Raw genomic sequence first — 26,032 nt, 5'->3', positions numbered from 1 at the left:
CGCCGGCGCTCGCCGCTCCCCCCTCGCCGCCCCGCGCGGGCGTTTTCCGTTTCCGCAGCTCTGGCCCGCGCCTCGCCCCGACGTGCCCGTGAGCGGGATCCCGGCGAAGCGGCCGCAGCGCGACTCGCCGGCTCGTTTGAAGCGGCCGCGGAGAGGTGGCGCAAGGCGCGGGGCTCCGCCGGGACGGGCCGCAGATCAGTCCCGCCGGCGGGCCGGGATCGAAAGCGCTACGAAGGTGTAAGCCTTACAGATTAGGCTGCGATTAGCTTGCCTCCGTTTTATCGGAACTCACGGTTTATCGGAAGTCYTCTTCTTGTTTAGGGTTCTCCTCTCTTTCAAACGCGAGCTGGTTTTGGAAGGGCGCTGAGCRAACTCAGCTACAAAAAGGATCAGGAAACTGTTTCTGTTGTGCCTTCGTTGGGACAAACCTGAAATATTTCTAATTCTCCCCTAAAGTGGAGATGTCATTCCATCTTTCTATGCTTCTATGAAAACCTAAAGAAACTTGTTTCTATGGAAGAGGTTTTCCCTCTGGAGAGCATCCTTCTGGAAAGCACTTAGAACTTTTCCTGAAACATGAGAATTTTCTCATCTCAAAGCGCATGAGTCCCTCCAGGTCCTCCTTCCCTGGGCACAGGGGATCGGTGTCAGCAAAGCCTTTAGAGAGCTCGGAAACTCCCACCCCCCTGCAGAAGGCAAAAGTGGTAACATCTCACCCCAAASCACCTACTTGCAGAGATCAGCTGAGTGCCAAGGAGTGTAGGACAGCCAAGGTGAGGCCTTGGAGGCCACCACCAGCAATAGCAGGACTTCCACTTAGTTCAGGAGGGAGGAGTTTTATTTGGAGCGTTTCCAGCTATTTAGGTATTTTGACCTCAGCTGCATCCAGAAAACACTAATCCAATCAGCTAATGGAAGAAGACACCAAAAGAAGGACTGAAACTGCACATAGCAGACCTTCCTCCTGAGATTTTAACAAACCCACCCGTTTTCAGAGAGGAGTGTAGGTTTCAAGAAGAAAACATCCAGCTTTCCCTCCCCAGGGATCTGAGTGGAGTCGGTCTTTGTAGGGCAGACCAGGGTGGGTTTCCTTGACAAGGACCAGGAGTTTGTCAGCACAGCTGCCAAGGAGTTTACTGGGGTGATTACAAACACAAAGCCTCATTCTCAGAACTTAAATAAATAACTCAAGAATCGGTATGTTCCTAAAGAGCTCTGAGGGGCTGCGTTTTAACCATGTCCATGAGGTGCCTTGGAAATCCGGTAAGAGAAGACGATACCAGCAGAGCCCTCGAGCTCGCAGTGAGGAGCACCAGGTGGCTAGGGCAGAGCAGCTGAGAGGGCTTCTGCATGATTCGAGGACGAAAACACAAAACCTGGAGCATCTGCAGAGCCAGCTAGAGCTAGAGCCTCCTCTTAAACCCCTTCCCACTGTATACGCTGTCTTCGATTTGAACTCTGTAAGTAAATGAAGCGTCTAGTGCTTCAGGGAATCTTCAACCCAGTTCTTGCTATCAAGAAGATCCATTAGCGATATGTGATTTTGTTGGAACAAACTCTGACAATACTTTCCTCAAACTCCTCGTGTGGCAAAGTAACAGTTTTCTGGCTAAAGGAATATGTAAGAGCAATCTTCCAAGATTTACTCTCATTTTTGCTATGCATCTTTATTTCATGTGCAGCTTGTATCATATAACCGGTTGTTTTCTTAATCGGTTTCCTGGAGGCAAGTCACTCGAATACATGCTGTGAACGTACTTACTATTTTCTACACTTCTATTTTTACAGAACACTTTTTCACAAGACAAATCTGTTAATCTCAGCGTGATCCTCTCTGCAGCAGAATGATGCGAGGTCACGGTTATGTGCCTGAGCTGCACGAAGTGAGGTCCACGCGCCGGGTGGCAGAGCCGGGAGTGCAGGTCCAYCCTCAGCACTGCACCCGGCCCTTGGGACCACGCGAAGCAGCTGCTGTGCCCCGGGGGCAGGACGGAGGTTATCAGCCTTCCAGCTGCACCAGTCTCGAGTCTTGGCCCCTAGCAGTTGCAAATTGCATCGTGTAAGGGGCTGATACCACTGGGTATCAGTGCTGGGCACCTGCATTCAAAGCTGAACAGGGATAAAAATCAGCCAGGGGAATGAAGAGGAGCTCAGACTGCATCTTACAAAGAGAAAGAGCTTCCTTTAACTTAAAAACAAATGCCCATGAAAATGAGAGACCAGCAAAATGTTTTCTGATGCTGAGGCTCAAACCTCTCTTTTAAATAGAAGCAAGAAGGGTAGAAAACCTAACTGCTTTGAAATAGCTCAGCCTTCATTTTATCAATGAAGGGCTGCCTAAAATGAAAAAGYGGAGTGGATAATCCTCAGGGAAAGCACGCTTTGTATCATGCTTTGCAAACCACAGACTGCTTTCCGTGGTGCCTTAGGAGCCGATGGGGCRGCACGGGCAGCTCAGCCCCTCGCCCCTTCTGAAGCCCCGCCGTGGCCTCGGCACGTTGGCTGTGGGGTTTGCAAGGCTGAGCAACAAATAGCRGCCTGATGCGGTGCCTCCCACGTGCTCTCCTCTAGATTCGATTCTAATTCAAAAATTAATATTGTTCAAACTCAGGCCTAAAGTGCCTAATATATGTGTATGTACATCAAGGGACTTAGGTCCCTAAATCTCTTGTATCTTCCTATAGAGGCTGCCTAAGTACCTTTGGGGATCTGGTCTAATGTACACTGCAAGCAAAATTAATGTTTTGTTCTTGGTTTTAAAGTACTGCGGCTTCACTTAACAGCCTAGGACTGAAAGCCACAGCAGTGCTGACAAATCTTAAAGAGAACCAGAAACAGCTGAAGATGTCATGTACTGAAAAAGTSTTTGTAGAACTAGATGGTGAACAAGACTCGTTTCATTTGGTTAGAGAAACATAGTTATCTAGAATAATATCCAGATCAATACAGCGTTACTGGTTACCACTCCTCCATGGGGTAACACACATTAAACCACAGACTGTGGCATCCCGCAAAAGGCACAAGATGAGGACGCCGGAAACCTTGGGTTTATTACAACTTTCCTGCTATTTTTGTGGTGACCTTCAGCGAGTTACAGTATCCCTCCCTGCTGCAGTTTGCAARGTAGTAGGGATACTCATGGTATAGTCGATGTCTCCTACCAGTTACTGCTTGGAGGAAAAGCGTCCTTTCGCTGCACCTGTCAGTGTAAGGATCACCACTTGTAAAGCTGCTTTACTCCCCTCTTAAGTTAATGAAATTCTCTGATAGGAAAGTGCTAACACAAAGATAAAATGAATAGGTCACAAGCAGAAGGGCCTCAGTAAAGGTTTACGCACTATTCTATTCATTTGTTGTGTAAACTAGATCTTCATACAGCATCATTATGAAAAAACAACAGGAAAAGCCTGCAGCTGCTGTTCCTTCTCTCCCTCCACTGATCAAAAAACCCAACGCCAATAGCCATTCCCGAGTAACGAGCATAAACCACCCTATGCCTATGCACATCTGATCATAACCCGTAACAAGATCAGTTATCCTTTCTTCCTGCCTCAAGCCAGCAGGAGAAGAGCCTTTTGTATCTCCGCTGCTGTGCTGCGACTTCCCTGATCCAGAGCAGCTGGTAAGCCCAAGACATTTGAAACACCCTGCTGGAACACGGCCATGCAGAAAACGCAGCCCCTTCCAGGGGCGCGTGTCACTGAAAATACATGTGCAGGGAGAAAAACAAGGCTGAGGGAAAAGGTGCGACATGTAAAATGGCCGGTGAGCTAACGAATGCTCTCGCAAAGAACGGTGAATGCATTTCTTCAGATACAAGTCAAATAAAAACTGGTTCCATGTGTTATATTAACTAGATCAGTAAGGGAGGCAGGTGACTTTTACAGGAGATGGAAAAATTATACAGCTATAAACCTCTCCCCCCAATGTGATGTGACCTCACCARAAGTTACCAAGAAGTGGTTTGATTAATTATCTTTAGGGGGAGAAAAAAAAAAAATGTTCAGAGTAGGAAAAAAAAGGCTAATTTAGCAGAGAAATGCATTTAAAAAAAAATCAATGGCTGGGAACTGCCCAGAAGATGCACCTTAGTCAAAAAAGTTCAGCTCAGTACAGGGGAAAGTAAAGGAAAATTCATCTGGCAAACAGGAGGCCAGAACAGAGATAGTGGTTTATCTGAACCAAACGTTTCAGTGACAAATTTCTCCAATAAGCAGACTCCATCACCCACCAGAAGTTCATTACTGCAGCAGTTCTAAAATAGGCTGGTAATATTGAACAAGCAACTTCATTCGACTTCTAAAGATCCTGCAGTATTTTCCACAAGGCACGTGTGAGAAGAGGCAGCAGATGAAGGAATAGATACCAGATCTACACTCCTGTCAAGGGCAAGACAGCTAACAGCTCCACAGGCCGCATTCTACCCTGCGCGTTTCCTTCAACTGTAACCTGTTTTAGTGTAGACAAAGTCTTGCTAAAGTAACAGACAGCAGTTGTAAAATTTGGACAGTTGTAAAGTTTACTGACATTCCTTTCTTTGCCACGAGTTTACATATTCAACACTTCTGGAAATTGGTCTTGTCCTCAATTATGACCCTCTTATGTCAATAATCCCAAGAGACCAGTACCTTYATTCCAGATAAATCTCACTCAAAATACAAGGCTAAATCTCAGGCTGCAAATGTGCCACCTGGGGGGCAGATTCAAGAAGCCTGAGTTTATTTAAAAGGGAAAATGTGGCTTACAGGCTGTGGGTGCAAATTGTGGTGTAACACAGCAAAACAATAAACACCAGCAGAGATGAGCAAGTCCTCCTGTGCATGCATACACCTGTGAACCACTGCTCCTACGAAAGTTTAAAAATTCTTGGTCTGTAACTATCCTGATCACAAAGTTGTGAAAAAAACAGAAGTTTAGATACAAATATTTGCAATTGCTGAAATGTAAAGTTTTGCCTTGCCTGCTTTGTAGATCCACTACAATACATGAAATAGGCCAGCAGCATAACGCCTGAGCCCTCACCACATTTGGTGGGAGGATGCCTGTATTTTCAAGRGCAATGTCTGTGTTAAAGCATCAAACCGGATCCTAATCAAAGACCCTTTTAAAAGCATACATCCAGTGCTTGTAGCTTAGACAAGACCAAACCAAGAATCTGTGCGTTTCCAGAACAATTTATTCATCTAAGTCAGGTGTTCTGATAGCAGTAGTGTATATGTTGTGATAAACTGACACTGAGAAGATTTAACAATTTCTTCATTTAATAAGTGATTTTTCACTACATGGTATTGTACACTGTTATCTGTTCAAAAAAGATTAACAGTTTTTAAAAAACAAGATACTGTGAGAGATCTGTATAAACTGGTGATCAAGATTAACTCCTCTGGTTGGCTTATCACACTCGTTTCTATGCTTCTTTGTAAAACAAAGTCTTTAGGCCAAAATGCACAAGATCACTCAGGCAGATCTAGAACCATTTCCATAACTTCCAGCTTTCTGAAACTGGCTGTCACAGGACTAATGCAATTGTGAAAAGGTCCACTCAATAGAACATATGGAAATTGTACAAAAAAGTATTTACTTTTACCATTAATAGAACAAACAGCACAGCATTTCTACTTGCTATTTCAAATCAAGACTTCCTTATATCTCCGAGAGGAAGGCATAAACAGAAAGCCCTGCCAACTCATTGTGATAGGTCGTGTACATACAGTTTTCTAAGCAAACTTTGGCTTCAGGAAAGAGACACAAACACTTAAAATAATGGCTTTAATTGTCATTTAAAGTATACGGAGAGGGATGTGTGTTTTAATTAAATATACATCATACCAGTGTTGCTGGCAAGGTTGTTATTCCTAATGTTGACAGCAATAAAACTAACGTGTACATGACAAGACATTAAAAGAAAAGCAATCCCTTTAAAACAAATTTTAACGTAAAAAAAAGTTCACAGTGGTTTGTATAAACAGTATGTAATTTCTGACAGTAACAAATTTCTACTCTCACAGCACACTAGTGCCCTCTTTAGATCCTAAAGAAAACAAGCATTTACACTACTCATTGTACAGATTCAAAAAGTCAGTTGTACAATTACCCATAATGACAGGATAAGATGCTGTGGAGTGTACAGCTGTAACATCAACAAAAGGAAAGCTTTTAAAACTCTTTTCCTGGGAGGGAGAAAAGTCTTTCATTTGCTGTTACAACCAGCAAATGCCATTCATCAAATCAAAAGGAAAACCACAAACACATTATCTATGTTGAGCAAGCTGAACAGTACACATTACAGTTTTAAAAATGGAGGTTATATACTATATTACAAGTCCCAACAAGGCAGTGCCAAATTGACTATTTCTTTGCTTGTTTTGTGATCATACCCCTGGGAGGCGTTACAGGTCTGCTAGCATTGGGCTTCTTTTTCTCTGCAGGTTTCAAAATCTGGAAAGACAGTTCAGCCATTTAGAAAAAGCTTTCTTACACTGAGTCATACAATTCATTTTCTAGTAAAAGTCAATGTACAGGTCATCTGGACAAGTCAAACTTGCCAAGAAATAAATACCTCTCCTACTCAGCTATGACAGGGTTTAGAGCAATTAATCTGAGATCTTATGTCAATGGAAGCAGGAAAACAGCAAATGCTTTACTTGCATGATTTAATTCCAGGTAAAACAGTTCATCTGCTCACATCAGCAGAGATTTACCACATTTTTAAATATACCTGGAGAGAAAACAGCACTATCTACATTTTTGTTTTTGTTAGTGTAGTCACACTTTAAATTTGCTGTTTTCAACTTATGCTGCACTGGTACAAAACCATACTTGCTTCAAATAGATCTTTACAGATATAAAATGTTACTGTGTTACTACACTAACTAGGAAGCAAAAATCTTAAGATATAATACCTGAAAGGAGCACATTAGAGTTTCATCCACACTCATCATGGCACCCGCATTATCAAATTCTCCACAGTAATTTGGGGCAGAAAATAGAGTTACCAATTGTCTTTTTGCAAAAAACTCATACCCATCTTCAACAACCTTTAAAGAGAAAAGACAAAGTATTAGACTGGACAACTCCTTGCCACAATGAGCAAAGCAACAAATCTCAAATGGTGCACACCCAAGTCAGCACACGCAGCTCGGGAAAGATTAGTTAGGGCATCACTAACGGAGCCAGCAGCTGAAAGGCTGGCTAGGTCTAAGCAGCAGAAGTTCCAAACTTTTATACCAAAACAGGAAGAACAATGACAGGTTCCAGTTCAGCGCATGGTCCATTAGCAGTGAGAACAACAGGATTCTGCTAGGTTCAAGATAATCTTGTTTAAGAGTCAGAGCCACAGCTTATATATATTAAGAAAAAAAAAATTCATAACAAGGGTTATTAAACACTGGAACAAGTTGCCCAGAAAGGCAGTGGAATAGCGATCCTTGCAGATCCTTGACTGGACAAGGTCTTGAGCAACTTTGTGTTACGCTTACATTTACCCTGCATGGAGTATATGCATAGGGATGGACCAAATGATCACCTCAGGTCCCTTCCAACTTGAACTATTGTACGGTTTAATGCACAAAATTTAAATACCTGATGAGCTCTACATATGAGATCCAAATCATGTTTATGGAGAAATTTAGCAACCACTTCTGCACCAAATGTGAAGGACACTCCTCTGTCATTTTCACCCCATCCTAAGACATCTTTGTCAGGATCAGACCATAAGAGATCACATAGAAGACCTTGGTCTGGTACATCAGTGGGGCGCATAATTCGTCTTATCTGTTCCATTGACTGAAGGTCTGGTGACAAGCCTGTTCAGAATCAAGACATACAAGCAGTTCACATTTTATTCCAACTTTGTTCTGTAACATTGACACATTGAGACAAAAATAACTTCATATCCAAAGTGATTCATTATTGCAATTTTATGTAGTTCAACGGCAATGCTAACGGACTTTTTTTAAATCTAGCATTTATTTCAAAGCTTTTGTAACTGAAGATGAGTCATTTTTTAGAAGACTTGCTGAGAGCAAGATAAGCAAAGCCATTTTCACATTTTACAGGATTACAATAATCTTACTGTAATAATCTGCAAGCATCTGTTAAAAGTGCTGTTAAATAACAGAGGCATTAATACTAGAAATCATAGTGTATACCTATTTAATAGATCAGGCCTAGTAAGATGAAATACAACACCAAATAGAAGTCACTATTTTTCCACTGATGTCTCCCTGGGCAACTGTAATTACTTGCAAAYGATAAACATTTAAACAGCAATACATATTTCACTACTTTAAAAGTTGTATAAAGCAAATAGCACAGCAGAGCCAATTTCTACAAACTGAACTCCAAAATACATCATGTTTTCAGAATTTACATAAATCTTAGGTCATATAATTCTATAAAAGCTATGAGGATTCCTTACTTGAACGGAGACCCTGTTAAATATGTAAAAAAAAATTAGTTAAAAAAAGCTGATTGCATCCAAAGTTACAAAACTACCAGCTCAATGATTTGCAAAACTTTGTAATCTAGCTCAACCCTACCTCATACATGAACCAAGGCAGAGGAAAAAAAAAACCAAACAAACGCTTCAGAGCTTCAAAAAATGAAGAATAAATCAAAATCAACGTTTTCCAACAGTGAAAGAGCACACAATGTAAACATGACTTTGCCATGATTTATACCACAATATTACAGTCTCTCGAGTATCAACTAGGGAAGCATTACCCACCTCCATGACAGCAAAATATTTTCTCATCCACAATAGCTGCAATTGGTAAACAATTAAAACAATCTGTGAAGGTTTTCCACAGCTTAATATTATATCTTCTCTTACCTAGAAAGACATTTTAGGGAAAAAAACAGTCAATACACTTTTCCGATGCTAACTACAAACAACCTAATACRACCATCTTAATTTTACCAATATTTGCAAAAGGTTAGCAATAAAGCCTATACACCATTTTCTTGTAACCAGTACAGGTAAATAAGGTAAGCTGCAAGCTCTCTCACACAGAGAGGAAAAACACAGCTCTAAAGTGGTTCTCAGTGGTACAAGTCTGTTTAAGACTTGCATTCGACTTTCAGAGGACAGACTCTCCAGCCCCAACCTGCTTTGGAAGATTATTCCTTAGAGAATCTGATCACTTTCAGAAAATTACTTGCTGCTTTCTTCTGTAGAAAATAGCATTTCTTTGAAATCATTTTTTCTTTAAAATTCTGCTAGTACTTTACCACATAAGGTCTCTCTAGGCTAAGAAATAGGACTGAATAATGAAACTGCTACAGCTTTACTTTCCAAGGGACTCTCCCAACAGATATGAACCCTGAACGCATTTGAGATGTGACTAAGTGTGATTAATCTCTGAGGAGTCAGTTCTGAAATACCACACGTCTTTGTTTCATTGTTGGAAGAGGAGAGCCAGACATGGAGAGTACATCTTGTAAGCTACACGCTAAGTATGTCCCCCGACAGAAGCTGCGAGAATGCTCAGTGCGCAATTAATGTAATAGTTTAATCTCCTCCACAGTACCTGGATTTAAGCCACATCCTTTGAAACATATGAACATACACTTCTACTTTACAACACAACTAGGCATAACACTTGTTATATTATGGTAAGGTTTATGTATAGTCTCCATTACAATAGATCTTAATGCATTCGTAGTGACAGAGCTGACAAATTAACAGCACAGCAACACTAAGTTTGTTCAAAAGAAGTGCTCATAGCCTCAAATAAAAGCAAATTTCTTAATTAAAAAGTTGATGCACTGGTGGTTCAAGTAACTTTTACAGCAGAAGCCACCTACTGAACAAGCAAGTATCTGGTCTTCARTCCAAACACACATCATTCAAAACTGCAGCAGAAGACAGCAAGGTTGCAATACTCTAGTCTACTATAATCTTACAGTGATTAAAATCCCCAAATATTTATAGTAAAATACTTCTCACCATGATCAGAAATGGCGTTCAATATTTCAAAACACTCTCAATGTAAAAAAACCGAAAAGCTTATTTAGCATTTTCCCTAATGTGTACTATGAGAATAAAGATTTGATGGATCAAGTCTTGATTTTATGGGCAGCATGAATCAAACAGTTGTCAGAACAGCCTATATACTTCCAATATTACAAGAACACTCATTTTATCAATTCCCCTCTGCAAAAGTGTGTATAATCACCAAACCCTTATTTCCATTCTATACAAAGTTGTTTGAACCTCACAAGATAGAGAACTACCTGTAACAGCAAACAGGGAATCACCATGTCTTACTATGTTAATATAATGACTAGTCTTCTTTCCCTTTGGTCTGAAGTGAAGCGCATTTCCTTGCAGAGTATTACTGATGCTGAAAATTGACAAACTAATTTGGAGACTGAGACCCATTAACAAAGGATGAAATTCACCCATCTCCAGATGACAGTAAAAAGCCTATGCACCATCTAAGCTTAATTCTGAAGAATTCAAAGATGAACTCCATGGGACGGACAGAGCACCCGTTTGAGGAACATGAAGCTCTCCTGTCTCTGAAGGGATATGAAAGGATACCACTGAGGTTCAACCGGTTTAAGCCTGGAGTAAAACTTAATAACCCGAAATCTTAACAACATTTAGCATTTCTTAAAGAATACAAAGGTCATTTTGGATTCTCTAAAAACATACACAACTTCTGAAATAAGTATCCACAGTCTTTCAAACATGAAGGCAGTGGGAAGATCTTTGAAAGCTATGAAATAYGTCAGTACTGAAGGTTTCACATATGCTTTGCCCAACTTATGAAAGGGAGGGAGACAATTTTTTTTTTGACCTAAGCAACAGGGCATGATACAGCAGAACTGCATACAGTTTCAGGTCCTCCAGAAAAGAACAGCAAACAGTTTTTTTTTTTTTTTTTAACATTACAAAATTACAGGTCTTAATTAGACTGCATGCACTGTAAGAAAACCATGATAAAGAACAGTCCATTCTCCTGATTAAGTTATAATGCAAGTATACATCAGCATCATTTTAGCTCAGATGAAAGAAACAGAGGTGAACTGCAAAGCATGTGTGAAGTAAAATTCTCTCTCATCTGATTAGATGATCTAACCATAAGAACTTTAACAATATGTAGCAGTAAAAATGGTTATTTAACACAGTGGCTAATTAAAATCATCCATTTGCACACTGCTTTGTATTGTAAGGATCAGAATGCAATAGGATCACTCGAAGGACAGATTTCCCTTGCTAAAATAAGCCAAGGGGTCACTGAACAGTGTAAAGGTAACTGCAAGTTAAGATAGAGCGATCTAATATTGGAAGACTGGGAAACATCAAGCACCTGCTACCCTTTCTGAAGTCACAAAAATACACACACATATTACTTACATTCATCATAAAATCCATAAATTCTATTGATGCTGGCACATTCATGGTTCCCTCTAAGGAGGAAAAAATTCTCTGGATATTTGATTTTGTAGGCCAATAAGAGACAAATTGTTTCTAAAGATTGTTTTCCTCTGTCAACATAATCGCCAAGAAATAGGTAGTTGCTTTCTGGTGGAAAACCTCCATACTCAAAGAGTCGAAGCAAGTCATAGTATTGCCCATGGATATCACCTATAAAGAGCATTCATAAATGGCATGTAAGTGACACTTAGCTACATTCTTTGATTAATTCTAGAGAAAGAGCAAACAAACAAAACTTCAGAAACAGGAAAAGCATGCAGTTACATATTGCTTACAACCTATTTAAAATTATGTAGTTTATCTTAATGCATGCAAAATTATCACATTCAGAAGTCTGACACCTATGTAGGACAATTAACTGTACTAAGAGCAAGCATGTAACTACTTAAAAACATCCATGTGTGTAAATCAAACCAAGATTCCAAGAAGCCAATTCTATGTGTTCAAAATGAAATCCAACATCCAGTTAAGCCCTTTACTTGACTAATGGCTATACGACAAGAACCTTTACTTTATTCTTGATACCTCCACATAGCATTAGTGATGTTGATGGGAAACAGACTACTCGGTGAATTTTCTTTCCTCTATCATTTACATTTTCTTGAAACACTCAGTAATTCAAATTCTAGCAATTTTGTTGGCTCAAAAGTGAAATTGGTATTTCTGCTTTTGTTTTGAATCATGTTTTTGTTTCTGGCAAGGATAACACTAAATCACGTTTTTTGAACTATCACATATTATAAATACCAAACAAGTTACTTCAATTTGAAGTAAATCCTATGCGTTAGAGCAGGATAAAATACTGTTTGCTGGAAGCTTTTAAAAAGTGCATTTATTGGATCTTTTATTTTGATATTCTTCATTCTTTTAGCATAACTAGACATGTACATGTTTGCAAAATGAACATCACTGTGTATAAGTTCAGTGAAACCAAACCAGAAAGTCAGTCCAGGAAAAGGTATAGAATCTGAAGTTTCCAGCAGGACTCTAAAATTTTGTTAAACCATTGTTCAGCTAACTCTTTGAATAGCAGCTACAATAAACTATTTCGGTTCTCCTTTGCTTCTCTTTGTTCAGTCATGAGTGGGCTGAACATTATTTCATCTGTATAAAAATTACTTTCCAAAACTCTGCCTGAATCCCTTTCCCAAYAGACCTGGTAAAACTGGATGGGTTACTTTCTGTTTTTGGGTTTTTGATCCCCACCCCAAATCCTGTGTTTGTTACCACCTCCCTTTTTTTCCCCTGAAGGGTCCAACATGGGTTTATTTTCCCTTTTGCTACAATTATTTATTAGTTTACCTGTCAAAAAGTAGCACCTTGCATTTGTCCTCCCCTCTTAGTATGTCTGCATCCATCCGAAAACCACCAAAGCCAAGCACTGAATCAAAATCACATTACTCACCACATATTTTAAGTGGAGCTTCAAGTTCTAGTAGAATAGGCTGACTGAGAAAGATTTCTCTGGATTTCAAGCACAGTCCTCTAATTTCATTCTCTTGAAGTTGGACATTTTTACCTGGTTTTGATCCTCTCACTGTCAGAAGAATTCAGAAGTCAGTTATCCAAATCAACAGTATACCTAGTGTTATTTTAAGAAGCTGACTAAATGCCATTGTAATATAGAATGAGAAGACAACAAGATAACATCAGTCTGCCACCCCAAAACAGAACTGCCATATTACCAGAAAAAGGGTATCGTGTTCTGTTTTAGTTGTATGTTGTTTCATCTAACAGAACTCTCAACTCACTATTTCCCCCATTAAATTTCACATTTTAAATAGAATCACTCTAGTGCTAATTTAGTTATAAAACACATCCTGGATAATGTAACTATACTTTTCAAAACAGTTATGCATTTGTTCTCAGTAAAGCTGTCTGAACCTGAGAAAATGAAGTGGCCTGTTTAATCATGGACAGCACAGCTCAAAGGTGCAAACTTCCCTAAACTACCACATAACGCTGCCCACCAAGGCAGTTTCTAAATAAACAAGATCACCRTACCAATAAATGCTGTAGTGCCCCATTCTACACTGCAGCTAGCAAACACAGAAGAAAAGCCTACAAATGAAAAGTCAGAACTATACATAAGGAAACATATCTTCTGATCAGAATGTCACAACAGCTCCTCAGAATGAGCAGCCTACTTGACAAAAGGTTATCAAAAGTATTGCTACCAAGTATTTTGCATGAACTACAAGAGAACCAATCCAAGAGGATGATTTTTCTAGTACAAGTGATTTTAAGAGACACATAGCAGAAGACCTTTGTCTTTCCACCTCTTTCTACAGAATCTTACTGCACTGCTATGTTTTAAAATTTAAGTTTTCTATTATAATGAAGTCTATGATTGCAAAAGTCTCCTCCAAACTACTATGAAGACTTAAAAAAGTTTGAACTGGCATAAACATATATCTTTTTTACATGGGGATAACCATACAAATACCAAGATGCCTGTTACCACTTCACCACCACCAACATGAGGTTACTTTAGATTATGTCAATATAGTTAAAGCAGATAGGTCATGAGTAAGCTGAAAAGTAAACAAATCAAATTAGCCCCAAAATTCATCACTAAGAAAAAAAACCACATCCCCATTTAAGTGAAGAGAGCACCCAAACCACATAACTTTTATGAAATGGAAAGTTTCATTCTAATTATGGATCACAAGTTTTAGAAGTTCTGTGACTACATTTGTTTTAGAAGGTTTCTGTACATCCCATCATCAGGATTTGGGACAGCTAAGAAGCTGGAAATCAATGTTTGTGTAGCCAAGGAAGGTAAAAAGGGGAAAGCTGAGAGAAAAAGGAGTGAGCTTGAGAAAAAAGGGGGCCAGTACCAATGGCAGAACCCTTCTTCCCCAGTGAGTTGTGTGTACAAGCAAAATTAGGATTCAAAGTTAGAAACGTGGGAGAACCCTCTGACAGGAGCTCAGAAAAAGGTCCACGTAATACCAGCAGACTCTTGTCTCAAAGCCTAGCTACTATGATTCCTCTTCAGGAAACTTGTTAAAACACATTAAAATTGAACCAAGTTGATAAAGCCCACAACAAGGCTGATAGGGAGTCATTAACACCATTAATACTTTGAAAAGTCAGTTTTAATACAGAGGAAGCTTGACTGTCTCAAAGCTACAAAGGATTTTATCAAGAAGGGAAATTGTGCCTGTACTTCAGAAAAGAAGATTCCAGATTTTTGGCCATTTAAACTGAGCTGTTTCATTTATTGCTTGGACAGGGAATCCAGAGAAACTCATTTGTACTGCAAAAACCAAGTATTGCTTTTACAGTATCACTTCTCCATCTTTTCTCTCCTTACCACTCTCTTTGAACATCAGAAAAAACAAGATAGAGACCTAGCTCCCAACCTCAGACCTCGTTTTGCTTCTTTTTTAATCCTTCATTCCCTCCCTGTCAATCTCCTCATTCCTTGCACTGCAGCAGTGAAGAATGGCTGGCTCTCTTTAAAACCTGCCAATGCTTCTTCAAAATCCACAGGAACTCTGAACTACTGCTACCTCAGTCTTTCCTAGTCTGGACACTGAGGACCCCAGCTTGGCCTGAACAAGCTTGTACTGTCACTAGTGCAGTTCTCCCTCCGTTTATCTGATCACCTCTCCCCCCCGTCCCCTCCCGTTTCCTTGCACAAAAGACATTTGTATGGCAGCCATTCTATGAATAAGGCTAAACTGCAAGCAATAGCAGAAGAGCAGTGACCACATTGTTTATCAGGGTTAGGATAACACTAAGTAACAAAAAACATCATGCCCTTATTGGTGTCAAAACCAGTGATGAGATGGAGTACTGATAAGGTTGAAGCAAAAACCTTGTAGCAAATTCGAGTAAGATTATGAAAAGACAGGAGTAATCTTCTACAATATAACCCACTGGTTCAGCCACATAAAGGCAGAATGATCTCAGAACTTTAGCCCCAAATGGCTGGAAACACTGACAACACTTCTACAAACAAAATTACTATACTAGCAGTGTCATTTAGTTCAGCTACTTACTGTATACGAACTGCATGGCATTGAGACTAAAGAACCTAAGGTCTTATCCAAAAAATCTTGGTCTTTAGATATATTAAAAAAAAAAGCAAGCAATAAGCCCAAACCCCTTTCAAATACATGAACTGATGCATTATCTTCCTGAATCCATAAACAACTTTAAATACTGTTTCAGGCTATTTCCCTTGCTACTGTTAATCTCACAGTGAGAAGTGTGGAAGCTACAGATGACTCAGTAGTCTCAGTAGTGCCCCTGTAGATCTCGCAGTATATAAAATCAAGAATTGTGATAGGAAAGAAAAGAGGGAAAGGGGCTTTAGGAAGAAAATGGTTGAGTTTCAAAGGGATTACAATTTCTCATTAGCACAAAGTTTTTCTACCTCTTTGTGCAAGCCTCTGATCAAAACCCGAAGACTTTGTACAATCAGTGTGCATGTGTCTTATCTGGACTAAGAAAAAATAGTGATTGTGTAATATCCATCAATAAAATCAAGTGTCATTTGGACCCAATCAGTTAGCACTTACAGCGTTACTGCCAACACAATTCTTTCCTGCATACTGACTCACACCCCAGAGACCCTACTCGTTSTAATGCTGTCTGTACTAGAGAATCACTGACAATGCCCCAGAACACATAACCTTTCTTCAAGCAAGTTTCAAAACTGATCTTCAATTCAAATTACAATGTGTACTGACAGGGACATTAAGTTAATTGTGGGTCAAGAGTCACAGCTTTAACAATGCTATCATTCAAGCAGTATATGCTCCCATATTATTCACTGTCTATGTATTATCACTCAGCACTGACATTACATGGGCACACCGGAATTACCACTAAACTTCAAGTCTTCCATTAAAATATTTGAAGCAATGAAGCGTATAAATGAAAGTTAGATCTTTGTCACAGCAGTTTATCATGCATGAAGCTTTTCAGCCATACAGTAATTTTCCAAACACTTCCTGAGCAATAAGCAAGTTGCTCAAAATGCCAAATATCCAGAAGCAATAAAGAACAGAAATTTATARAAAAAAGTGATCAGCCAATTGAAATATAAATGTTAGTTTTTCTGACTCAAATATTACAGCTCATCTTTGGTTTTGAAGATAAATACAAAATACCTGTGCTTAGACTTTTTTGAGAAGGCAAAAATGTAGCTTTCCATGATTTGGTCTTGTTAGAAACTGCTATAATCAAACCCTTTACCTCACTTCATAAATTAAAAAGTATAACAAAAATACAGAATATATGCTATGCACTGAGTCACTAATGCTTATGAATAAAGCAAATGCATTCACTTTTGCTAAAGATTAAATGAAAATCTGAAAACTGACTGCTTCAGATACAAGTTTCACAGGTTTCTGATATATTTTCATTGAAACAGTACAATCTTCTGCAGCTTTAGTCACTTGGTTGTAGGAAACCTTGACAGGATGAAATGACACTTTGTTGCCAGAAGTTTATATAAACTCACTAGCACAAATGTCAGAAGGATAGAAAAATAGGAAAATTTGATTCAGTTCTGTAGCATACTGTCTGCCAATGACATTTTGAACACCACTGTCCAACATAGAATCAGCACAGAAAAAATTAAAGTGTTCAATTTCTTCTAACATTGACCTACATCCTGAGAAACTGGAAAGATTATTTTTGGCTTCAGAAGAATCAAATTTGCAGCAGAACTGCAGGTTGGTTTGAGAAATCTATATTTTTAGTGCAAGGATTCTCTCATCCATGATGAAAGAGCTGGTGAGGAAATGCAGGATATTCAGCCTCAATGAAACCTTAAGAGGTTTCTCTGATTAAGCCTTCAAGATTTAGTCTCGCTAAGAAGGGCAAAAATAATACACTATGAGAAATGTTGTGTTTACAGTTTCTGTTCTTTGCTTTGGACCAAAACAAGGCAGCTTGTCCTGAGATTAGACAATGCAATACTAATTGGCAGCTTGGTCATAAAGTTGAAGAGGCAGCTCAACAGTACTGTACACACACATTTGTTCTTTCAATGCCCAAAAAATAATCTGGGACAGCTGAACAAGCTAAAACTTAATCAGTAGAGAAAAGTGCCCATTTCAAACACTATTTTATTTATATCTTGCCTCAACATATTGTTGCACTATTTCCAGACAGTAACATATCCCCTCTTTTAGGCAGAGATGCACTTTAAAAAATCATTTTCTGAGAGCTTGTACTACAATGTCCAGTCTGGGTGGTCCTCTCCTAACAAGTAAAATCCTCTCCACTGTACAAGTACGAAAAGTTTTGGAAAACAAGCTCTCCACCGGATGGAAAGACTAAAGAAAAGACCACTCCCTGGGGCCTCCATGATCTCTGCAGAGGTATTCTTCCAAGTCACAGACTAAGCTAGGAAATCTTACAGCTTCTACAGATATGGGCTGTGGAACCAGCCTAGGACACAAAGGGAGAGCAATATATCTGGTGCCCAGTTTAAGCCTTAAGATTTGCACTTTAGAGCTTTTCATTTCTCATACTTTAAGACTGGCCTCAAGTCATAGCTTCTGGGACAATGACACCTTCACGCACACTTCTCTTCACTCTGTGCTACTCCAGACCTGATTTTTGAGAGTTATGAAACTCAATAATTCCTCACAGCCTGTCCAAAAGGCAAATCAATAGGTTCCTATTACTAAAATTAATATTGCACATTCCAAGACAAGGAGGAAGACTGCCAGAAAGCAACAACAGATACCTACTCTAAAATGAATGCAGTACCACAGCAGTCCAGCAGAGGGGGAAAGGAAGTAAAAACAAGAAGAGAGAAAACTGCACCTGTCTGTTTGGGGGCAAGTAAAAAGAACTACCACAAAGGATAGCTGCAGCTGCCAGAAAGAGTTCAACCCCGTTAAAAGTCTAGGATAACTTTTATACATTTCTTTGTGAAGGTTATGTCAAGAACTGTGGGTTGTAGCACAGAAGACATTACAACAGACTGTATGGCACACCACTGCTAGCACTTCCCAATATTCATAGTTTGCTGCTATATAATCATTTAATGAAGGCAAATGCTTTTATAAAAATAAGAGTGCATTAGCTCATTCAAGGGTACTATGAAAGGGAGGGATACTTAGGAAAAAGTTTATTCGTCCAGTGTTTATTCAAAAATATTAGAAATTTCAGTGGTCCAAATGTCTCATTTTCCTTTAATACTATGTTAAAAGAAGCAATTAAAATGCTGTCAGTTAAAGTGCTAGACTCAAGTTGTTGCATAGAAAATGCTTTAAATAGTCTATCAGCAGTTCAGTTCATTTTTAGCTCATTAAGCAAGTCTTTCTCAATTTTATCATATATTTTATGTTAAGATGCCTGCAATCCTAAAGACATTTCCAAAAATATTGCAGGGTGTTTTTATCTTGTTTTTAACAGTTCCTTGTGACAGGTTCACATTCAGCTTTGCACCGTTGACACAAAGGGAATAAATAACTTGAAAGCGATTGATGTAAAAAAGGTTTTAGTTTCCTTCAGGCACTACCAACTTTGATCAGATCATTTCAAATTCAAAATTGAAGCTGAAAAGCAACTCCTTAGYGCCCAAGCCTCTGTATGAAAAAGTTCTAGTCTACTCTTTTTAGTAGTATGACAAAAGTTTACAGAAGCTTTATCAAACAGAAGATTTTGCATGACTGCAAATTTTCATCTTGTAAAATACTTCCACACTGGAGACAGCTATGTACTGAACTCAGGCACACCGATCCAGCTACTCAGGAGTGACAAATGCCTACACTTCACTGATTAGGTAACAAAGGCAGAATTTAACTGACTTATCTGAATCTGCAGCAGTGATAGGAATCTAATCCTTGTCTTCCATATGCAGAGCTCATATTTCCATTATTAGAAACTGCTGCAACACAGTAGGAAACAATTAACTTGGAGCTATAAGCTGCTGAAAACTAAGTGATTCGAAGTTAGCAAGTGCTGCTTGTCTATAAGAAACTGTATCACCTATCCCAACCCATCAAGAAGTGAAATCTGACCAAGTTTCAGAGTAGGGCGAGTGAGAGTACTGTGAGAACCAGACATCTGCCTCAGTCTGTGAAACCAACCAGAAAATCCCCCAGGCTTGCATTAACCAGAAAGATGTAAAAATCGGGGAACTGCATATGTAAGAAATAGTTCTCTGTTGCCAGCAGAAGTTTATATCCATATTCTTTTGTTCAACTATTTTTAATAACTGGAAGATCCTCCTTCCCCATTAAAAGCAAATTAGATAGAGTATCTCCTCGACAGCTATACAACAGGCTTTACCAGGAATAGAAATCAGTGGGTGTATAAACAAGAAAGTTTGAGAATTTAGAGTCTTTCTGCCGATTTTAGTGCACTAAGCAGGATTTCAGTTTTCAGAAAGGCCATTCTGGCCTTACATGGCTTTATCCATAGTAGCCTCCATTCATTACCTACAGTTCTCCCTTAATAGCAATTGCAGAAGTTGTAATGTAGAAAAGATTTTCAGAGACATACTTCAACTTGGGTTCCACTTACATATCTTGAAATTGTGTTATTTTACCTTGTTATTGTAAGATTGCAACATTTCAGTCTTGTTTTCTAGATATGTTACAATGAGCTCCACTTTCAAACCAGATCCTACTTATACTATCTGTGTGAAAAGCTGCCAACACACTAGATGAAGGAAGCAGTTAAGGGGCTCAAGTTATAGAAACATCTGACATGAAGAAGAAAGGAAACCATGCTCACGCTCAGGGAATCTTGGGATTTCTTTTCACAGATTCTTTGCCTGGAGCAGAGCAGGAATTCTGCCATTTCCTGGAACCCTTTTCCTGACTATAGAGATGCCCCTAATTTTTCATCTTACAGGGAGCTTCGCTAGCATTTTTCTTGTCTACTGTCAGTTTTTATTTAGCAGACACATACAGCTGCAAGCTCAGAATTATTAATTTTACAAGCGGTTACTGCCTACAATACTCCTTCCAGGAGAAGGATAATTTGCCCTCAAGTTTGTCCCTTCTTATTCCTCAGTAAAGTGAGCCGGTTCTATTATCTTTGAGCCTTTATCCGCTATCAAAGATATTTAGGAAACATTTCAATACTCAATGCTGTTATTTACTATACTCTTGAAAGTCTTGTTCTTGTGAAAATCATAGCTAGGAAAGTAACTAAAAGTGACAAAATTAGACAAACTGTTCTCATGAAAGTGTTCCTAGTAGAACATAATCCACATTAGCAAAGGAGTAAGGCAAGCAAAATATAAGTTCAATTACAACAAAAAAAGGATCACTATGTTCAATGTTTTCATCAAGCTGCTCTCCAAGGTTGAGAACAATGTCACTGAAAAAATGTTTTTTGTGACATTTCAATGCCAAATGGCTCTGTACTATAAACATTTGGAGAAATAAAGACTCTCCAAATATTTACCTTAGCATGAGAAGCCAAACAGATATTTCAAAGCCTTTTAAAGAATAATCTAGTAATTTCAGCTAAATAGCCTAATGTGGGTGGGATATATTGACTATTTGGGGAAAAAGTAAGAAAAATATCATTTGATCAGAATAATTGCCTCAATTTTTATAAGAGGAGACATCAGGATAGAAAGTAAGTAAAACTCCCTCACAAATACATTATTAATACCCTATATTAAGAACCAAAGCTGGAGTAATTTATTCACCATTTAACCACTTCGCTCCACCTGGACGATTAGACTAGACCCACTACCTGTGTAACTCTGGGTCTCATCCAACAGTGCAATACCAAGACATATTATAAAATACAAATATCTGCTTAAATGCATTTTCTTACTGATTTGAAATACTTCATAAAGTATCTCCATAATATTGTTTTGTTACCTTTAAAAATGAAGAAGGGATTATTGCCACATTACCTGTTCATATCCCTTACATTTTATTAGCAAAATCACCTGAAATAACTGTTATAAAAATACGTAAGTATACAGTTTAAAGACAGGTGTAATGAAATACCAAATTGATTTAAAAATTAAACCTTGCACAAGGATTTGGGCAATTCAATTCGAGTCAGCTAGTTATTAAAAGAGTTTTTGTAGTGCATATGCGGTTGACTATCATTTTAATCAGTGCAGAACCCAGCCTGAAAAGGGTATCAACTGAAGCAGCATTCTGGGTACAGATATATCAAACTTTATATAACTGAACATTATGCAATTCTACTAAAACTGCACTGAAAAAGAACACTATATTATATAGAAATATGTCTTAAATTTCTCATGTTTAGTCCAAAAAATCCCCTTACAAACCCTTTGGATTTTTTTTTTCTTATTTGATACCATGCAGAGCTGCCCTTTAGATCAGACTTGTCATCTACCTAGCTGTACCTTAATCATCTCAGGAAAAACAGGATTCAGGAAGTAAATTTTAAACTACAGAGAGAATGGCGTTTGCACAGTAACTCACACAATTTAGCAGTCTATCAAAAATGCAGCACTTGCTCAAATGCAATATCATTTTGCCCTTTCTGGAAAAAAAAGTTAAAAAAAGAAGAAATTATCAAAGGTCAATCATTATTGTCTAAGAAAGATGTATTATGCCTTACAATACACATTTAATAAGCAATAAACAAAATATAGGTCTAAATATGGCATGGGTTATTAACATTTGTAATTGAAATCCTAATTAAAATGAAATTCTAACTAAAATATCAATAAAGTCAAGAAATTCTTTCAGTTCTGACAGGTGACGCAACCTTAGGTAACAATATCTTTTGTTACATAGCCTTCTCAAAGATCTTGTTAGTGAACCTTCTGAAGCCTAATTTACAAGCTCTCATCTCCTCTCAATGTAGAATACGGATATAAGCTAGGTAAGAATTTAACATATTGATATAATACTTATTACTTTTTGAAACTCTGAACAAGAGAAATCATTCAAATTACTCAGACCTTTTTTTAGGCTTATCTTATTTCAAGCCTTTGGTATTAGTAACTTGCACTTTGAAAAAATTGCATTAGTTACATTAGGGCAAATCAAGTAAAAATTATAATTAATATCTGCAATAAAACTAAGCATTTATTAATATGTCACCAAGCATGTAACACAGGACCTGACACCTACAAAAGTATATTAGAGCATCGGGGAAATACTGGTCTAAATTATGAATGGAAGCCTCCAAACAATTTAAACCAGGAGAGTTTAAATTGGCAACAAGCAAAACATAAAACAGATCAGAGAAAAAACACTATTTACTTTTATTCATTCTAGTTGAATAATCCCAAAATACAGCTATTGGATTTGTAATCCCAACCAATTTTTATAGTATCACTATTGTCCCTTTGCCTTGCCTTTCATTATCCAGGCCATTACACTGAGTGAAATTTTACAAGAGTGGGAGAGCACCGAAAGGTATTTCTTCACTATTTGTCTCAGCAAAATCTTAGATGACTTTGTGCCAGACAAAAAAGTTAACCCCCTGACCAAGCTCTTCAAGCGTAAATCCAGATGAGATGCCTGCCTTAACACACTCGAAATGAGGTTGGATCAGTCTAGCTTCCTTCTCTAAAYAATCATAATTTTTCTTGATGCCAGGAAGAAAATTTATCATTGGCTGCTTCTCAACCTTTTGCCCTAGGAAAGATTAGCCGACAGTTCTAACCTGATGCTGACCCTCACAACCAAAGGGAAGATGCTGAAGACACCTCCTGCGACGTCTAGATTTTCCTTAGATTTTGGACTCCATGCAACTCTCTTCAACCCAAAGCACTAGCGATACAGGACAATAAGCCCTTCCAAATATTGTCTGAAACAGAGCAAAACCCAACCTGCAATTCGCATTTTAAAAGCCACCATATGATATGAATTAAGAGCTAAAGTCTAATGGTAGTATCAATACAAGCGGTTAACCAATGCTAAAACTATGATACCCTGAACCCGGTTAAGTCCCCTGTCGACAGAGGAAGTCTTAATTTCCAGAGCCTCACAACTACCCAGCTAAGCCCAGAGCCCGTGTGCGTGCAGCRAAGGCAAGCTAAACACGGGGGTTTTTAAACACTTCCCTACAAAAATATTACTAAGCTAAGCATCTCCTCAGAGCTGCAGGGAAGGAGGAGGGGGCCAGCCGGCAGGTCTCGGCACTGCGCCGGGAGGACACAGGGGATGGGAGGGCAGGGGCAGCTCGGGAGACACGAGGGCTAGGGGAGAAGTTGGGGCTGAAGGGCAGAGGCGCCCGGGCAGGCGGCAGCGCCGAGCCCCGGGAAGACAAAGCGCCTCGGCGCYCCTCCATTTTGGTGCCCCGACCCCCAGCGGGAGCGCAGGGGCCGGGCGACCCCGGCGGCGGAGGCTGCGGGGGGCTCAGGGAGGCGCCGCGCCGGCGGGCTCGGGGGCACCGGCTCGGCCTCCGCCCCCCTCCCCGGCCACCCGCCCCGGGCTTCCCTCGCGCCCCGACCCTCACCCTCCAGCAGCCGTTGGATGATGCTGTCGATGTTGAGCTTGTCTATATCCGCCATCGCCTCTCAGCGGCCGGGCGGACCCCTCCCCGCGGCTCCCCTCCCTCCGCTCGCTGCTTGGCCGGGCCCGACTTCTCTCCTCGGCCTCTCTCGTCTTTTCCCTTCCTTCTCGCCTCCCCGCGCTCCTTCTTCCCTCTGTCCCCCCCCGCCCCCCCTCGGCCGCCGCTCTCAGCAGAGACCCAGCACTGAACAAAATGGCCGCCGTCTCCYCAGCGAGCTCGGCCGGCGCACGGATACTATGAGCGCGACGCGGCTCACCGGAAACCCTTTATAGGCCGCGCGGGAAGCGCGCGGAGGAGGGCGGGGAGACGCGTCGCGGCGTCCCACAAGCGCGGGATCCCTCCGCCGCCGGGAGGGGGAAGTAGTCCCACGGCGACCGCCGCCGCCGCCTGGCGGTGTCGCGGGCGCCGCCACGCGCGGGGCCGCTCGCGGGTGGGAGAGGGGAGGGGAGGAGGCGCCGCGCCCGGCCGTTGGCGCTGGGCCCTGCACGGGGAGCGGCCGGTCCGGCTCCCGCACGGGGGTTAGCGGGGTTTTCCTCTCCCCCCTGCCCCAGCGCCTGCCGTGGGGAGCCGCCACCGGCGAGGCGGGCAGCAGGCCCTGACCGGGCACGCAGGCCTGGCCCGCCCGTAAAACGGGGCGAAACGGCACCGGCTGTGGCAATTTTCCCTCGCCGAAGCCCTGCAGTGGGGCGCTGTGGCCTGCCAGGCCTCGAGGGCCGTGCCCCGGCTGCCGCGTCGCTGTCGCGCTCGACGCTCGCGTCTCCGCTCGCGCRCAAGCGTCCCCGCTCTTGGAGCGAGCCCTTAAGCTTAGCAGCGCCGTGTATGTGACTCCCCCCACGCGACCGCTTTTAAGTACAAACGTACAGCGCTTGGGAAGCCTTAGGGGGCCGGCCGGAGAAATTAGCACGTTCCCTCTGCAGTGCCTTACTGTTTTATTTCACATTTCCATTATTATTTTATTCAAGCGCAGCAAAGGCTTGGCCACAAGCAATTAAGCGAGGTTCTGCTCGTAAATTGGATTGCATTTGCAAGGGAGATGGGGCCGCGCAGGCCTTTCCTAGCGCTCGGTCTGCATCTCTGATTGAATATTGTTTAATTGCTTTATTTACTCCTGGTTTAATTTGCAGGGATGGCTGTGTCAACCGCTTTCCTCCTCCCCTCCCTTCGCCGCGTGAATTGCTCCCGCTGTGCATGCCAGATTCCTCGTGCTGACAGTTATATAATGTTCATAGCAGCTTATTACGGTGGTGGGGCCGGAGCAGAGTTCGGGTTCAGGAGGGTGATGAAGCAGAGGACTTGCAGGCTCAGCACCCCTCGGAGCCGGCGTGAGGAGGGAGACGAGGGGACGCGGACGCAGAGCGTCGGCAGCGCGGGCTCTCGCCCGTTGCAAAACGCAGCTTCGACGTCCGGCTTCCTGCGGCGAGCGCTTATCATCGTGAGCACGCCCAGGCCGACGCGCTGATCTCGGTCACACCGGTGCGAGCCCAAAGCAGCCCCGCTGAAGACAGTAGAGTTACTTTGGATTTACTTCAGCGTGGCAGCGTCTGCAGATTTACATCTATTCCTGTGCTGCGCCTTCCTGGCGAACGCCTCCCCCCGGCTCTTTCGCGCCAAAGGCTTTCCGTCTCTTCCAAATCCCTGCTAATTCTGTGGGGCAGGTTTTTCTCTAGCGAACTCCTCTGGACTTAACTGAATTGTTCAAAGAGGGAAATTGGTGCTGCGTTTCCAGAGAAACCTTCCTGTCCTTGTTTTCTTTGCTGGAAATGCCCTCATCTTATCTCAACCTTCAGCTGTTATCCCTCCTCCCCTGGTGCCCTCCCCTAGGACCGGTCCTGCATGGATCTGAGCACCTTTCGTGGGGCACTGAGTCCCTTTCACTCCTGTTAAAGCTCTGGGAAATGGGGGGGGGGGGGGGGGMGSCTCAGCGCCTTCCAGAATGTGACCCAGGAGATTTAATCCTATGAGCATGGAAATTTATTGGGAACATCACACTTCTGGAAGGAAGGATCAGGCTCTTCGGAGGAGACTGGTCAGGGCAAAGACCGTATCTCACTTGAGTAACCAAATCAGGCAAGGTTCAAAGCACCGTCAATTTGCATTAGAGGAGCCGCAGCAAAGGGGAAATGCGAGAAGTGGCAG

The 26,032-nt window shown here is 41.1% G+C and overlaps 1 protein-coding gene across 3 annotated transcripts; it reads right to left on the bottom strand.

Annotated features, from left to right (window-relative positions):
• Positions 1–5,243: 5,243 nt before the first annotated feature.
• On the bottom strand, positions 5,244–24,126 carry PPP1CC (protein phosphatase 1 catalytic subunit gamma). 3 transcript variants are annotated; one of them, XM_026058766.1, is made up of 9 exons: positions 23,840–24,018; positions 23,045–23,188; positions 21,852–21,910; positions 12,852–12,983; positions 11,366–11,596; positions 8,729–8,833; positions 7,582–7,805; positions 6,903–7,037; positions 5,244–6,438 (listed from the first exon to the last, which is right to left on the bottom strand). In XM_026058766.1, the coding sequence occupies exons 3-9, from the start codon at positions 21,898–21,900 to the stop codon at positions 6,349–6,351; spliced, it is 966 nt and encodes a 321-aa protein (XP_025914551.1). In that variant the 5' UTR covers positions 21,901–21,910; positions 23,045–23,188; positions 23,840–24,018; the 3' UTR covers positions 5,244–6,348. The 3 variants fall into 3 exon arrangements, with proteins under 3 accessions (XP_025914551.1, XP_025914553.1, XP_025914550.1); XM_026058768.1 differs by lacking the exon at positions 23,045–23,188 and having other exon boundaries at positions 23,840–24,114; XM_026058765.1 differs by lacking the exons at positions 21,852–21,910; positions 23,045–23,188 and having other exon boundaries at positions 23,840–24,126.
• Positions 24,127–26,032: the final 1,906 nt, after the last annotated feature.

Source organism: Apteryx rowi, unplaced genomic scaffold, assembly GCF_003343035.1.
Source record: "Apteryx rowi isolate R43461 unplaced genomic scaffold, aptRow1 scaffold_15, whole genome shotgun sequence".
In the NCBI taxonomy this organism is placed as follows: Eukaryota; Metazoa; Chordata; class Aves; order Apterygiformes; family Apterygidae; genus Apteryx; species Apteryx rowi.
The sequence above is the reverse complement of the archived record's forward strand: the minus strand, read 5'-3'. Positions and strand labels throughout refer to the sequence as shown.